Source organism: Phyllobates terribilis, unplaced genomic scaffold (genome assembly GCF_046119375.1).
Source record: "Phyllobates terribilis strain yellow unplaced genomic scaffold, ASM4611937v1 Scaffold_8__6_contigs__length_399053987, whole genome shotgun sequence".
Taxonomy (NCBI): Eukaryota; Metazoa; Chordata; class Amphibia; order Anura; family Dendrobatidae; genus Phyllobates; species Phyllobates terribilis.
In genome coordinates this window covers 361909696-361925409 of record NW_027362768.1, presented here as the reverse complement: position 1 = coordinate 361925409, position 15714 = coordinate 361909696, and the positions used below count along the sequence as shown (strand labels likewise).

The window sequence follows — 15714 nt, the reverse complement described above, 5'->3', positions numbered from 1 at the left end:
AGGGAAAAAAAAACTTGCCATTATAAATAATTTATTTCTCTAATGCATTTAATATAAAAAAAATAAGAAATTTGGTGGATAGTCTTACAAACAAGCCCTGTGTAGCCTGACCCTGCAGTCCTCCTTTCATTTATCTGTCCCTTACTTACTGCTAATCCATCTGGTGTTGACAGACGGAAGGGAGTAAGACTGTAGGATCGGAGTGTTTGCAGACTGTTACCATAGAGACTCATAAACTCACATTGAAGCTGCAGACATAAAAAAAATAAGGAGATTTTAATTATATAATTAGAATATCATCAAAAAGTTTATTTATTTCAGTTCTTCAATACAAAAAGTGAAGCTCATATATTATATAGAGTCATTACAAACAGAGTGATCTATTTCAAGTGTTTATTTCTGTTAATGTTGATGATTATGGCTTACAGCCAATGAAAACACAAAAGTCATTATCTCAGCAAATTAAAATAATTAACAAAAAACACCTGCAAAGGCTTCCTAAGCTTTTAAAAAGTTCCTTTAGTCGGTTTCAGTAGGCTCCACAATCATGGGGAAGACTGCTGACTTGACAGATGTCCAGAAGGCAGTCATTGACACACTCCACAAGGTCCCAGAGTCTGGAGGAAGAGTGGAGAGGCCACAATCCAAGCTGCTGGAGGTCTAGTGTGAAGTTTCCACAATCAGTGATGGTTTGGGGTCATGTCATCTGCTGGTGTAGGTCCACTGTGTTTTATCAAGACCAAAGTCAGCGCAGCCGTCTACCAGGACATTTTAGAGCACTTCATGCTTCCCTCTGCCGACAAGCTTTATGGAGATGGAAATGTCATTCTCCAGCAGGACTTGGCCCCTGTCCACACGGCCAAAAGTACCAATACCTGGTTTACACACAACAGTATCACTGTGCTTGATTGGCAGCAAACTCACCTGACCTTAACCCCAAAGAGAATCTATTATAGAGAATCTATGGGGTATTGTCAAGAGGAAGATGAGAGACCCCAGACCCAACAATGCAGACGAGCTGAAGGCTGCTATCAAAGCCACCTGGGCTTCCATAACACCTCAGCAGTGCCACAGGCTGATCCCTCCATGCCACATTGCCGCATTGATGCAGTAATTGATGCAAAAGGAGCCGCAGCCAAGTATTGAGGGCATTTACTGAACAGACATTTCAGTAGGACATTTTGGATTTTAAAAAAAACATTTTTCAAGCTTTTGTTATAAAGTATTCTAATTTACTGAGATAATGACTTTTGTGTTTTCATTGGCTGTAAGCCATAATCCTCAACATTAACAGAAATAAACACGTGAAATAGATCCCTCTGTGTGTAATGACTCTATATAATATATGAGCTTCACTCTTTGTATTGAAGAACTGAGATAAATTAACTTTTTGATGATATTCTAATTTTGTGAGATGAACCTGTGTGTATATATATATATATATATATATATATATATATATATATATATTTGCAAAACCACTTGATTTCAGAAGTTATAAAGCAATTAAACATGAGAGGTGACAGATTATTATATATTCTTGATTGCAAGACTATCGTACAGTTCTGTACCGGATTATCAGACTTTTCTGAATTATTAGATGCAGTATTATAGGAATTTTACAATGTAAATCCCAATTTTTAATTTTCAATCATCACAATTAAGCATTTCATTCCCATCTGGGAGATCCCTACTGCGGCCATGTATGGGGGGGTCGTTTCATGGCAATCAGTTGGCATCTTGATTGGTTGTTAAAGCAGTCTGAAGCACTTCCCTTCCTGGGAATACCACAAGCATTTTTTACAAACAGGAGAAGAGATAAAAAAAATGGTAACAAAACAAAAACAACCAGGGTAATTAGGCCTTAGGCCTCATGTATATAATAAAAAACTGCTATAGGAAAGAATACATGTTGCCCATAGCAACCATTCAAAGTTCTTACATTCTCTTTTTTGAAAGTGTGCTGAATTCTGATTGGCTCTTAATGGTAACACCCATGTGGAAAAGGCAGAAGATGAATTCTCATTGGCTGCTAATGGCAACACCCACGTAGAAAACGAATTCTGATTGGATGCTTTGAACAACACCCCCATTCTTGCCTGAACTATGAAGCCTTAATGATTATAACAGTCCTCGTTTTCTGCCAGAATTTTTTTTTTTCATATAATTTATATTTATTTTTAGAAGATTTTTTTTTCTAAGAAATATATAGTCGTTCCTCTTGGATTTAAGATGCACAAAAAAAAAAATGTCGGTATCGCGTCATCCAATCTGCCGAGGGTTATTTTTGCATAGCATTAAACGTCACCAATAAAAAAAAAAAATATCCATAAAAAAAATTAAATAATTTCTGTAAAGCAATGAACGGTGCCAAAATTGAAAAATCCTCAGCTTCGGACTCGAGATCCGGCGTAGAAGATCACTCGCCTCTCGTACATCTTCTTCATAGTGTTCTCTATCTGCTTGAGGAACACCTGCGGGATCCGACCACATAACGTATGGACGCTTTCCAGGAATTTTGTCTGTAGGGGGTAATACATGGACTGGAAAAGATTTCCATCAAAGGGATACTGCCGGGGAGGGGGGGGGGGAAGGAAGGAAAAATTAAAAAAAAATAAAAATAAAAAAGTGCATTAGGTTATAAATCATAAAATTATACAAAAATTCACAATTTTAGATTGCGGCTTTTAAATGTCCGTCGCACATACGTCACGTATCACTTCGTAGAAAGCCTTGAACGCCGGTTGCTTGTCATCATGGTAGACGCCTCTATTGCCATGGAGGATAGATACGCCATCTTCCTCTGCAGATTTACAGTTGCTCCCGTACATGCAGTGATCGGGTCGATAATTCCACTGACACGGAAACACGAACAGATTCTCTAAAAAAAAATGTGAAAAAAAAAATTATAAAATAAATAAATAAAAAATAAAATAAAAATGTGCAAAAATAAAAAATAAAATTTGGCCTATTTTATTATTAATTAACTACACCTTTTTTATTGACATGATCTTTTAAAAAAAAATAAAAAAAAATAGAGAGTCTAAAACTTGTGCCGATCTGAGAGAGAACAACTGCAGTGTAAAGCACCGGGGAGGGACAAAAATGTAATCTCTCATAAAAAGAGGTTTTAGACTACCATAAGCTCCCACTATGCAAAGCAGCTAAAATAGAGTCACTGATAATAGTACTTTCCTAGTGGAGAAAAGCTAAAAAGCAGTGAATATTTTGCGGTACTCCAGTCATTTTTACCTGGGTTGAAGGAGAATATGATATTTAGTAAGTCCTGGTCCCCCCATGTGATGTAGTTTTTGTATTTCTGATATAACGGATGGAGCATCTCTTCCCACGTCAGACCAGCGGGAATCATGTTATTCTATGGGAAAAGGAAAAAAAATAGGATAATTAGACAAAAGCGCGCAGCCGGCCGATGTGATAAAGGCAGCACAGAGTGTTTCAGCTCCCTCTGGTGTTTGGCACCTGAGGCTTGTAACCACACCAAATCTTCAAGGGATGTTCCTAGTACACAAAAAAGGAGCAAAGGAGAGGTGGAAAGTGCCTGATTACTGGGGGGGTCCACCACTGATCACAATATTGGGGGGTCCCTGTGCCCCCATCAGTCAGGAGCTACAGTCAGGCAAAAACACTGCCGCTCCATGCAATGTCTATGGGACTGACAGATATAGAGTACAATGATTAGTTCTCTCTCCCAACAATGTTTCTATTTCCTGACAACAAGCAGAGAAAATTTGAAACAAAGTATATTAATAGCTGTAGAACCATTCATTATATAGGGCTTTTCGCAACTTATTTATTTTCCTATTCATTGCAGATAGCTGGGGGTCTGATCAATGGGGCTTCCCCTGGTGCAGAAAACAGAAATACCCTATTAGGCTGTGTTCACATGTTGCTTTTTTGCTGCCTGATCTCTTAGCAGTAAAAAAGCTGAAGACAAAACACAAGTTTTGCTGCCTTTTTTCTGTTTCTGCTGCTGCATTTTTTGCTGCGTTTTTCGAAATCCGAAAGTTTAGCTTTTCTTCCACCTTGCAAATATGAACAATATAAGGTGTTAGGCCACCAATGCAAGACATATGTGAAACCATAAAACATTTTTTATGTAAAAACAGCAGGGTGGAGTTGAATTGGTAGGGCATTGTTTACTTAACGCATTGGTATGGCATTGTCTACTTAACAGATTGGTGGGACATTGTTTGCTTAACACATTGGTATTACATTGTTTACTTAACATATTGGTATGGCATTGTTTACTTAACACACTGGTAGGACATTGAGTTGGTAGGACATTGTTTACTTAACACATCGATGGGGCATTGTTTACTTAATACATTGGCAGGGCATTGAGTTAGTTGGGCATTGTTTACTTGACACAATGGTAGTGCATTGAGTTTGTAGGGCACTGTTTACTTAACACACTAATAGGACATTGAGTTGGTAGGGCTTAGCTTACTTAAGACATCAGTATGGCATTGAGTTGGTAGGACATTGTTTACTTTCACACATATCACTAATTTAATTAGACATGCATGCTCATGTGAGGACACCAAGACATTTTGACTTTAACGTGGGAAAATCCCAAAAATAAATGAGTTTCACATCTTGCAGTACCTGCGTTTTTTTCACCAAAAACGCTGCGAAAACTGATAGCAGCATTTTTGCTACTTTTTTGCATTGTTTTCTATGGATGAAAAAATGCGGCAAAACTGCAACGTGTGAACATGTCCTTGAATTGAAGTAGTGGCTGCACATGCATGGCCGAGCCCTGGCAGTCCCATAATAATGGGGCATTTTTAGAGGTCATTCTGAAGGATTGGCGAGGATCTGAGAAGTCGGGCCCTAGAGCCAAGCGAGTTATCACCTATCCTGTGGAGTATGGACAACCCCTTTATAGACCCCTATAATTACACAAGGGCATAAAATATTATTAGGTCATAAATATTTACCTCTAATTCCATGAGGGTTTTCCTTTCATTTCCCCGAGCCGTGGTGGCATCCTGTGATTGATTCGCACTGGTTATCTCCTACAGTCGCCGCACATCCAGTAAACTATTATCCAGCGCACTACAGTAAATAACCGCGGCAGGAGTGGAGCCGGCGCTGTAGATCTCCCTAATGTTCTCCGCTGACATCCATGTTTCAGATCAGTAAGGACATGAACATTGCCGTTCACCTTGAGAGAGGATCCCGCTGATCCGTAACACGGCTGTCAATGCAGCGCTGAGTGAAGGACTTACCGCGGAGATTGCTTTGATTTACGATACCATGTAAGCGATTTATCAGCCTCGTAGGCACAGCGCCGGCTCCTGAGCACGGTTTTATTGTAGCAGCACTTACAGAACCATTTACTTTTACACTGATGTTGGACCGACCTATCAAAGAGACGTTAAATGGACTCTAAAATAAACCAGAATATCTACTTGCGCCATTTTTTATTCTCACCCTGTCATTGAAAATTTTTATTTATTATTCATTTGCTTTCTACATGCAAAGTTAGGCAACTTTCCAAACAGTCTGAATAAAAGAAATTTACCAACACATAGTTGCCGTAGAGTCTGTGCAACTTCTTCACATAGCTGGCTGTCCTGTTGCTTTCAAACACAGATCCGACAGCAAATTGCTCTTGGCTCTTCCCGCTTTATCTCTTCCTTTACTTAGGGTTAGGCAGCCATACATAATAAACGGCTTTAAGGCAAACGCTCTTTGATGGCCGACAGTTAATACTGCTGATTCGCCGTACACATAAATACATAACTCGTCCGGGAATGCATGCAGGCACGTATGTTTATGATGATGTAACCTGCTACCAAACTCTTTAGGTAGTTACTCATCTCCAGAGAATAAAGGATTAATCAGTTAAAATACAACTGCTCAATCCTTTTCTCCTCTAGCATACGACGTCTGAGGAGGGCCGAGAGACCTCTTTACATATTAGATAGTTAGAAGTTTCAATATAAACTGATGACTTTTGCTATTTAACATCTAAAGAGGATGGCCATCTTAACAGAGCAACAAAGAGAAGAAGGGGTGTGTACACAACCGATCAGACTGTGGAGAGGAGGCAAAGCATCCTCAGCATCAGGGAGGGCAGATCACATATGCTGTAGATAGTAAGGAAAGAACACAAAGGCTGCAAAAGAGGGGGAAACAATCACAAATTCCTCAGCATTAGTTTCAGTGAGCAAGGAAGATGATATACTACGTGGGCTGTAGAAAGGAAAATCAGTACAAAAATGAAGCTGTGCTGATACACGAGAGCTACTGAGGACATCAGCATCCTGGACACATGTCACATCCCGCCAGCATGTATTACTGAAAGTGACACATCCACTTGATATACTTGGGCCCAATGTGAAATATTCTAACAAGACCTACAATTATAAAGAATGATTGATAGTATTTATCACTGCATATGTTGAAATGAAACTTGGGGTCATCTCAGGAGCATCACCTTTCATCTCTCCCTCCCTCTCTGTCCTTTAATGCTACTGCATTTTGGTAAAATCGCAAAGGGGATGAGGCAATGTATTGTAAAATCTGTTCCAACAACCCCCTCCCCAACAGTATGGTGTCACCTATGGTGCCGCTCTCATCATATGTGGCAGAGGAGCCTTTAGTTCTGCTCGGGCTTCAGAGGTGACATTGAAATATCTTACTAGATAAAGGTTCTTCTCTTTTACTTAATAGGGGATGAACGTTTTTATAGGCCTGCATTATTGTAACAGAGAGGTATATGTATATAGCAAAAAGGTCATGTCCCTTTAAGAAACATGTGCAACAACAATGACCTCTGTGGACGAAACAAGGAGACTTTCTAATATTGATAAAATACTTTTTTCTAGTAACAGTCCTTGTATGAAAAACTTCCTTCCATTATCTTTATTCCCTCGAAGGACCGTCTTCCCTCTCCCTCTGTAGAGACCATTAATATGTCGCAGGTTTCTACTACCCTCTCCGTCGGGCACATTAAGTTCACTCATCCATCCAGATATATTTTATCCAGCAAATCACCCAGCGTTATTGCAGCCCTATGATTTATTCTCTATGTAGTCGGCGCTATTAACCCTTTTATTTACCTTAAACTGCTGCTTCCTAATACGTGTCAGATTCATCAACATGACCCCAGAGTTGACGCCCGTCGTGCCGTAGAATGGGTGACGGGCAAAGCGGCTGTACCAGCCGATCTTGGGGACCTCGTGCTCGGGAGCCATCGCTGCCAGTTGGGTGTCATTGAATTGCTTGAGAAAAGCCCAGATGTCGTCCAGAGGCCGCAAGAAAAGAACGTCGGTGTCTACGTACAGCAAGGAGTCCACGTCCTGCAGAATCATCTGTCCGGCAACACAAAGGGATTTATTAAAAAAATATATTTTAAATGACTGAATTCTCTATCTATTTATTTTCACTGTTTCAACGCCCCAAATCGGGATATTTTTAAGCCCAACCCCTGGGCGACATTGGGATCCCAGTTTTAGGGATCGGTGGAGGATTATACATTTTACCAACTACCCTGTAGACAGGTGATAGATATAATTAGAGGTAAAACCCTTTAAAAGTCTGTGATAATGAAATGACTCTGCTGATCTGTCCCAGACTATACAGTAAAGCTGACAAGTGTGTTGTCTGTGTTGTCTACTGGGGGTGAAAATTGAAAGATTTCAGGATTTAAAAACATAAAAGAAACACCCTCCCTCCAAAAAAAAAAAAACATTTTCTGGGGGGTGGGAGAGAGGTGTTTCTTTTATTGTTTAAATCTTGAAATACTCCGATTTTCATCTTGTGATAATGAAACTACTCTGTTTATCTGTCCTGGTCTATACAATAAAGCTGACAAGTGTCTTTTCTGCTAGGGGTGAAAATCGGAATATTTCAAGATTTAAAAAATAAAATAAACACCTCTCCCCCCCAAAAAAAATAAAAATAAAATAAATATATATATATATATATATATATATATGTGTGTTTATTTTTTTTTTTTGTAGGGAGGGTGTTTGTTTTATGTTTTAAATCCCGAAATCTTCCAATTTTCACCCCCAGTAGACAATGCACTTGTCAGCTTTACTGTATAGTCTGGGACAGTTCAGCAGAGTCATTTCATTATCACAAGATTTTACAAGATTTTGAAGGATTTTGCCTCGAACTACACACATATATATATAAAACAAAATCTATGTAATTTTCAAATAATATTACATGTTGTCACAACCTATAAAAAAATTACTTCTACAACTAATCTTAATATGTCATAATATACAGTTCAGCACCTAAAGAAATAAGCTTTTAGGCAAATTATTACAGGAGTCTGGCTTGGAGCATTAACCTAATTATCCCGGTGTCCAGGTTCATTAATATTCATGAGAAAGCAGAAGAGCAGCTTAGTATTTAACTGAACACACTTTATATTAATACATAATTTTTTTTACAGATTTTGGTACATTTATTTAATTGAAAAAAAATCTTTATTTTCAGTAGAGATCAGATCTGCATTCTGCCTGAGGCTTCATATCCACAGCTTTAATTCAGGGTTGCCTAATAAAATTCTGAGTGCAAAAAGCGACCACTAGAGGGAGCTCCCTGTACATGGATTTATACAATTAGTGCCGAACTGAGAGCTGTAAAAATCTGTATGCGGTGAGCCCCCCCCCGGTGGTGGCTGCATATAAATGCGATAGCTGTGAACAGGAAACAGTAGCATGATCTATGTTTATAGTATGTACGCCACTGCCCGGAGGGTTCCTTTAACCCTTTTGGCGACATGCTGTACAAGCAGGGCTTCATAGGAGACTAAGTTTCACAAATATACCGCAATCTTGAAGTACGAGTGATCAAATAAATGCAGGTTGAAGACTAAAAAATTCAGTGTAAAGGAAAAGTTTGTAAACATACTTAAAATTTTTGTATATATTATAATATATATATATATATATGTGTATATATATGTATATATATATAAATCACTCTTTTTCCCGCCATTTAAAGAATTGAGAAATGTAAAAAATTTGCATATTTCGGTATTGCTGGGTCTATAAAATCCCAAATTATCTATAATATAACCGTGGATGCGTACCTCTGTCTGAAGCCTTTATAGACTGCGCATGCGTGACGCGCAGTCTGGCTCCAGACAGAAGAACGCTTGGAGCCGTTACAGGTAAGAGGAGGTGTATGGCGCCGGAGATCGCGGTATGTGTAGACACTGAACGCATACCGCGATCTCCGGCGCCATACTTACCTACTTACCTGACCGGGAGGAGAGTTGCCGAGGCGCCTCTCTCTTCGCCGGAGACCGGGGCAAGAGTGAGGCGTCGGATCGGCGCATGCGCATAGCGCTATCCGGCGCCATTTTACTGAAGACACATTTGCAGTGTCTTCAGCAAAATGGCGCTGGACAGCGCGGTGCTCCGGCGCCGTACTCCTCCCCCGGCCTCCGGCAGAACAGGACGCAGCAGCGCTGGAGCACAGAGAAGGAAGGTGAGTATAAGTGTTTATTTTTTTGGATGTGTGTACAGTGTGAAAGGGATGCGGGGGCTACACATACCAGGAATGGGGTGAGGGGTACCACACATACCAGGATTGGGGTGAGGGGTACCACACATACCGAGATTGGGGGGATGAGGGGAGCCACGCATACCGGGATTGGGGGGATGAGGGGTGCCACGCATACCGGGATTGGGGGGGATGAGGGGTGCCACGCATACCGGGATTGGGGGGATGAGGGGTGCCACGTATACCGGGATTGGGGGGATGAGGGGTGCCACGCATACCGGGATTGGGGGGGATGAGGGGTGCCACGCATACCGGGATTGGGGGGATGAGGGGTGCCACGTATACCGGGATTGGGGGGATGAGGGGGGCCACGCATACCGGGATTCGGATGAGGGGGGCCACGCATACCGGGATTGGGGGGATGAGGAGTGCCACGCATACCGGGATTCGGATGAGGGGGGCCATGCACACCGGGATTCGGATGAGGGGGGCCATGCATACCAGGATGAGGAATACCATACATACCAGGATAGGGATAGGGTACCATGCATACCAGGATAGGGATGAGGTATGGGGTACCACGCATACCAAGATTGGGGTGAGGGGTACCACGCATACCAGAATTGGGGTGAGGGGTACCACGCATACCAGGATTGGGGTGAGGGATACCACACATACCAGGATTGGGGTGAGGGGTACCACACATACCAGGATTGGGGTGAGGGGTACCACACATACCAGGATTGGGGTGAGGGGTACCACACATACCAGGATTGGGGTGAGGGGTACCACACATACCAGGATTGGGGTGAGGGATACCACACATACCAGTATAGGATGGTGGGGACAGGATGGGGGCAGCACATACCAGCATGGGAGACCATATACCAATAAAAATGCTCGCCACCCGGGCATAGAACGGGTTCAATAGCTAGTCAAAATATAAAGTGATATAATCCCCAGAAAAAAAACTGTAAAGGCAAAATTGCGTTTTTTCAGATTCCAGAACCTCCCACAAAAAAAAATTACAATAAAAAAATAAAGCGTCGCATGTATCCAAACATGGTAACAATAAGAACTACAGCTTGTGATGCAAAAAGAAAAAGAAAAGCCTTCATGCAGCTTAAACAGAACAAAAAAATGTTATAGGGTTTAGAAAAATGTCAACACCAAATTTTGTTACATAATGTCCCTATTGGAAAAGGACAACGCTCTCAGGAGCCGTTCTGCCGATATACTGGGTAAATCCTAGTCCTAAAATTCCCTATAAAACCCAAAATGTCGCAGACTATCATGCTTAGCAGACATAAAGCATCCGGATGATCCCCCAGCAATGACCTGAGCGGTAAAGCGGGCGGCGCGCAGCTCCATGAGACGCCGATTATCATCAGAAAAAGGTGACGAAGATAATTAAATACCAGGAGCGGCAAATTGAATAGTTGCAGAAACGCGTTAGCTCCCGCTACTTAGCAGTCAGAAAAGTGAGAACTTCTGTACCTCCGAAGCAAGGTAGATAAAAGGGTGCAATATCGCTGGGGAAAACACAGTAATTAACCTCCGCGCACTCAACCTAACAGCTGCGGCGCGCAGTGAATCACTTCAACGCGCTTCGTAATTATCTGTAACTCGCCACGAGATGTAATCTCGCCCAGCAATCCCAGGGTGAGAGATGAACACTTAACATTTAATGCACCCCACAGGATGGCAGCGCTCCCCACGTCCTGCGCAGAGTCATTTAAGGAGAAGCAATTTTATTTTATAACTCGCAGTCGTTACTTCCGCATCTAATGCTTATTAAATGGTGAATTTACAGGGCTGGATACGTTACCCTGTAGACAATAGCACTTAAAGGGGTTGTCCACCTTGTGCTAGGGAAGGCCTGGTGATCAGCGGTGATTTGGGGAGTAATGTGGCATGTTCGGTTCTGTTGCAACGCTACCACGGGGGAAGTAAAGTATTACACGGTTTCTATTGATATGACTGTGTAAAGCGCAGGCGTGCCAGGTCCTCCGGAGCGAGAGACAGTATGTGTGGGCGAGCCAGGTGCTCCGGAGCGAGAGGCACTGTGTGTGGGCGTGCCAGGTCCTCCGGAGCGAGATGCACTGTGTATGGGCGCGGCAGGTCCACCGGGGCGAAAAACAGTGTGTGTGGGTGCGCCAGGTCCTCCAGAGCGAGAGGCACTGTATGTGAGCGAGCCAGGTCCTCCGGAGCGAGAAACAGTGTGTATGGGTGCGCCAGGTCCTCCGGAGCGAGAGGCACTGTATGTGGGCATGCCAGGTCCTCCAGAGCGAGAGGCACTATGTGTGAGCACGCCAGGTCCTCCAGAGTGAGAGGCACTGTATGTGGGCGTGGCAGGTCCTCCGGAGCAAGAGGCACTGTGTGTGAGCACGCCAGGTCCTCCGGAGCGAGAGGCACTGTATTTGGGCGCGCCAGGTCCTCCAGAGCACGAGGCACTGTGTGTGAGTGCGCCAAGTCCACTGGAGGTAGAGGCACTGTGTGTGGGAGCACCCGGTTCTCCGGAGCGAAAGGCACTATGTGTGGGCGCACCAGGTCCTCCAGAGGTAGAGGCACTGTGTGTGGGCGCGCTAGGTCCTCACGAGCAAGAGGCACTGTGTGTGGGCGCATCAGGTCCTCCGGAGGTAGAGGCACTGTGTGTGGGTGCGCCAGGTCCTCCGGAGGTACAGGCACTGTGTGTGGGCGCGCCAGGTCCTCCGGAGGTAGAGGAACTGTGTGTGGGCGCGCCAGGTCCTCCGGAGGTACAGGCACTGTGTGTGGGCGCGCCAGGTCCTCCGGAGGTAGAGGAACTGTGTGTGGGCGCGCCAGGTCCTCCGGAGGTAGAGGAACTGTGTGTGGGCGCGCCAGGTCCTCCGGAGCGAGAGGCACTGTGTGTGGGCGCGCCAGGTCCCCCAGAGCGAGAGGCACTGTGTGTGGGCGCACCAGGTCATCTACAGCGAGAGGCACTGTGGGTGGGAGCGTCAGGTCCTCCAGAGCCAGAGGCACTGTGTGTGGGCGCGCCAGGTCCTCCGGAGCGAGAGGCACTGTGTATGGGCACGTTCTGCTCTTGTCCTGACATGTACAGACTAAAGCACCTTTAACACTGACCGATAGCCAGTACCGAATTTAACATTTAGTCCTTGGTACCAACCATTAATGTGGTCATATTCGTAGCCTGAATGCAAATACGTATATACAGCTGTGTAAAACCACCGGACACCAGGGAAGGGAACACAATGGGTGTGACACTAGGTCACCAAGGAATAGTTCATCTATGGATATGGCCATAGGTAAGCATCAATCCATTACACACCAGGAACCTTAACACTTAAGTGGGGAAACTTGTCCAAGTGAGCATTAAACTACAGGACACCAGGGACACCTGAATATGTGAGCATCAATCTGCTACACACCAGGGATAGAGGCACTAAACTTAAGGATATATACATATGTGGGCATGAAATCACTAGACAGCAGGGACCTCGGCACTAAAAATTGAGTATATGTTCACCTAGGGAGTATCAATCCATGAGACACCAGGAACCTACCCAAGTGTGGAAACGTATATTAGTGAGCATCAAACCACAAGATACCAGGGATATGGGCACTAAACATGAGGACACTTACATATATGAAAATCAAACAGTCACAACAGGGACATGGGCATTAATCTTAAGGATATATACATATGTGAGCATGAAACCACTAGACAGCATAGATCTCGGCACTAAAATTGAGGATGTGTCAATCCACTAGGCAACAGGAACCTGAACAATCAACTGGGATACTTGTAGATTTCGGCATCAAACCACAAGACACCAGGAGTATAGGCACTAACCCAAACCCATGGACGAGTATGTGGCAGCATCAAGCCACTAGACACCAGGGAAGTGGTCACTAAACTGGGTAAACTTACATATGTTACAGAAAAATCGACTACAGAGCAGAGATGTGGGCACTAAACCTCAGGATGCTCGCTTTTGAATAGCAGACCACTAGACACCAGGGACAAGAGTACTAGACCTGAGGACACACACCAGGGACAAGAGTACTAGACCTGAGGTCACCTGCACATATAAGTATCAAACCAGAGGCATGGACCCTTGTATATGTGAGTTTCTCCACATCAGGGACCTGGGCACTGGACTGGAGGATGCTCTGCTTACACATGTGAATATCAACCACTAAACACCAGGGATACTGGCACTCAGTTTTGAGCAAAATTAAACTAAATGCAGTGTTGTCCTCAGCAATATGTTAGAGGCATATACAGTATAGCACATCTACAGGAGAATCCCAGGCCGCCATCATAAGGTAAAAGGCAAGAATTCAGCAAGCGCTGACGTTAACTAATCTCACTGGAGGGAGTAAAGAGTTAATGGACGGCGGAGGGTCGCACGGTATTAAGAAATCAGCAGGACGTCTAATGCCAAGATGTTTTGTAGTCAAGCTAAAAGAACAGGTGCTGCCTCTACCTCCCCCCCACCGCAAGTCACAGGCGGCTCTGGTGTTAGGGGTCCGGAGCATTCCCATCCACCAGGGGACTAGACTGTGAAATAATAGACATATAATGGACTCAATCAGGGTTTGTTCCCACGGGCAGTTTAACTTCCTTGAGACATCTGTAAGGACACAGAGGTGTCTGCTATGTCCATGTTTGAGCGCCGTAAATAGGATCAAACTTCTGAGCTAATTTCTTAATACATCGTTATATCAGTCCGAGATTGTTTTTTTTCTGATACAAAGACAAAAGTAAAATAATAAAATTCTGAACTTACTGCAGCCTCCACTAGAGGGAGCCAACATTCAACTCAATGTCAACACAGTATGCAGAGAGCTCCCTCTAGTGGTGGCTGCAGGCAGCAAAATAATATGTTCTGTCTGTGAAGGGAATTTGGAGACAAAAACTGAGCTCCAGCCGCCATTAATATATATTATAAAATTAATCAGCCTGTTATTTATTTTAACCTCAGGCCCCACGCAGTGTCAGAATATTAGAGTAAGTCATGTCTGCAATGTTTTCTACATGCACTGTATCTCCCCTCCTTTGTAGACACTGGATCAAAATCACTGCTGCAAAAGAAACTCCTGCTGCCATTACCAAGCCACTCCCCCTATGCTAAGCCACACCCCTAAGTTAGACTCCAGCTTAAATGGACAAGATGGGAAAGATTTGGTCTGCTGTTTTTAATACAAATTTATTTTATAAAAGTTTAGTCTTGTGGAACAATCATGATATAAAAGTTTTAGAGGTTTTTTTTTTTTTTTTTATTTAGGGTGACTGTCCCTTTAAGTAGAAACATACACGGTTCATGGGCCAACACAACCCTGCCCGTTTCACCTCAACCTTTTAAATGGCCCCATTGTTCCTTCCTGGTTTCTCTCACGGGGACACACTTTCCTCCTTCAATAGACTGACTATTCTTAGTGCCCGGGCATCAGAATCAGTATTCCACGCCGTGGCACGCTCAGCGCTCCTGGCAGGGCGACTAAACTTGTAAACTTGTGACCGGGTATTCAAAGAAGAGCGAAAATCACACAGTAAAAAGATCAAGTGGAAAAATGTATGCCGCTGGCCAGAAAGGTCTTAAGAAGCCATGAAAAAAAAAAAAAATCTCTTGGTGGAAGAAGAAAGTAAAAGTTGCAAATAATCCGCTGAGGACGACCAGATGCAGAAGAAGAAGAAACCTGGATCCCATCACAGACGACTTACCGGAAGGAAGAGTCGCTGAGCGGCGCAGGGTTTGAATAATTTCTTCCATTCCTGAGCGTTTCCAACAGAAAACGTGATGGGGTAAATCTTATAGTCAAATTTTCGGGACAGCTGCTGTGGCCATTCTAGAAGCTGGAAGAAAAGTGATACATTTAAACAACAATTATTGACATTAATGTATCTGCATTCCTGAAGCTAATCTTAAAGCTGTGTTCACACATTGCATTTTTTTTTTGCTGCTTTTTTTTAATGCAAATTAAAAGCTGCTTTTTACGGAACCAGCAAAATAATATGAGATCTCATGCACACGATTGCTGCTTTTTTTGGGGGGGAAGATGCAGGATGTCAATTCTTTAAGCGTTTTTTTCACCATAGAGAACAATGAGAAAGTGCAAAAACACTGTAAAAAAAAAAACGCAACCATGTGTTTTTGCTGCTTTTTTGGTGAATAAAACTGAGTTTATTAAACATGTCCTGTAGACAAATATCACATATAATCCGCATAAAAAAAG

General features: G+C 43.2%; 1 protein-coding gene across 1 annotated transcript in view; it reads right to left on the bottom strand.

Annotated features, from left to right (window-relative positions):
• Positions 1-1410: 1410 nt before the first annotated feature.
• GXYLT2 (glucoside xylosyltransferase 2) overlaps positions 1411-15714 on the bottom strand; it is a 52064-nt gene continuing 37760 nt past the window's right edge. Inside the window, exons 3-7 of the mRNA XM_073644766.1 lie at positions 15203-15334; positions 7092-7343; positions 3253-3376; positions 2709-2881; positions 1411-2570 (exon numbers count right to left, since the gene is read on the bottom strand). Of these exons, the coding sequence (XP_073500867.1) occupies positions 2388-2570; positions 2709-2881; positions 3253-3376; positions 7092-7343; positions 15203-15334 (864 nt within the window). The 3' untranslated portion in view covers positions 1411-2387. The remainder of the gene's footprint in view (positions 2571-2708; positions 2882-3252; positions 3377-7091; positions 7344-15202; positions 15335-15714) is intronic.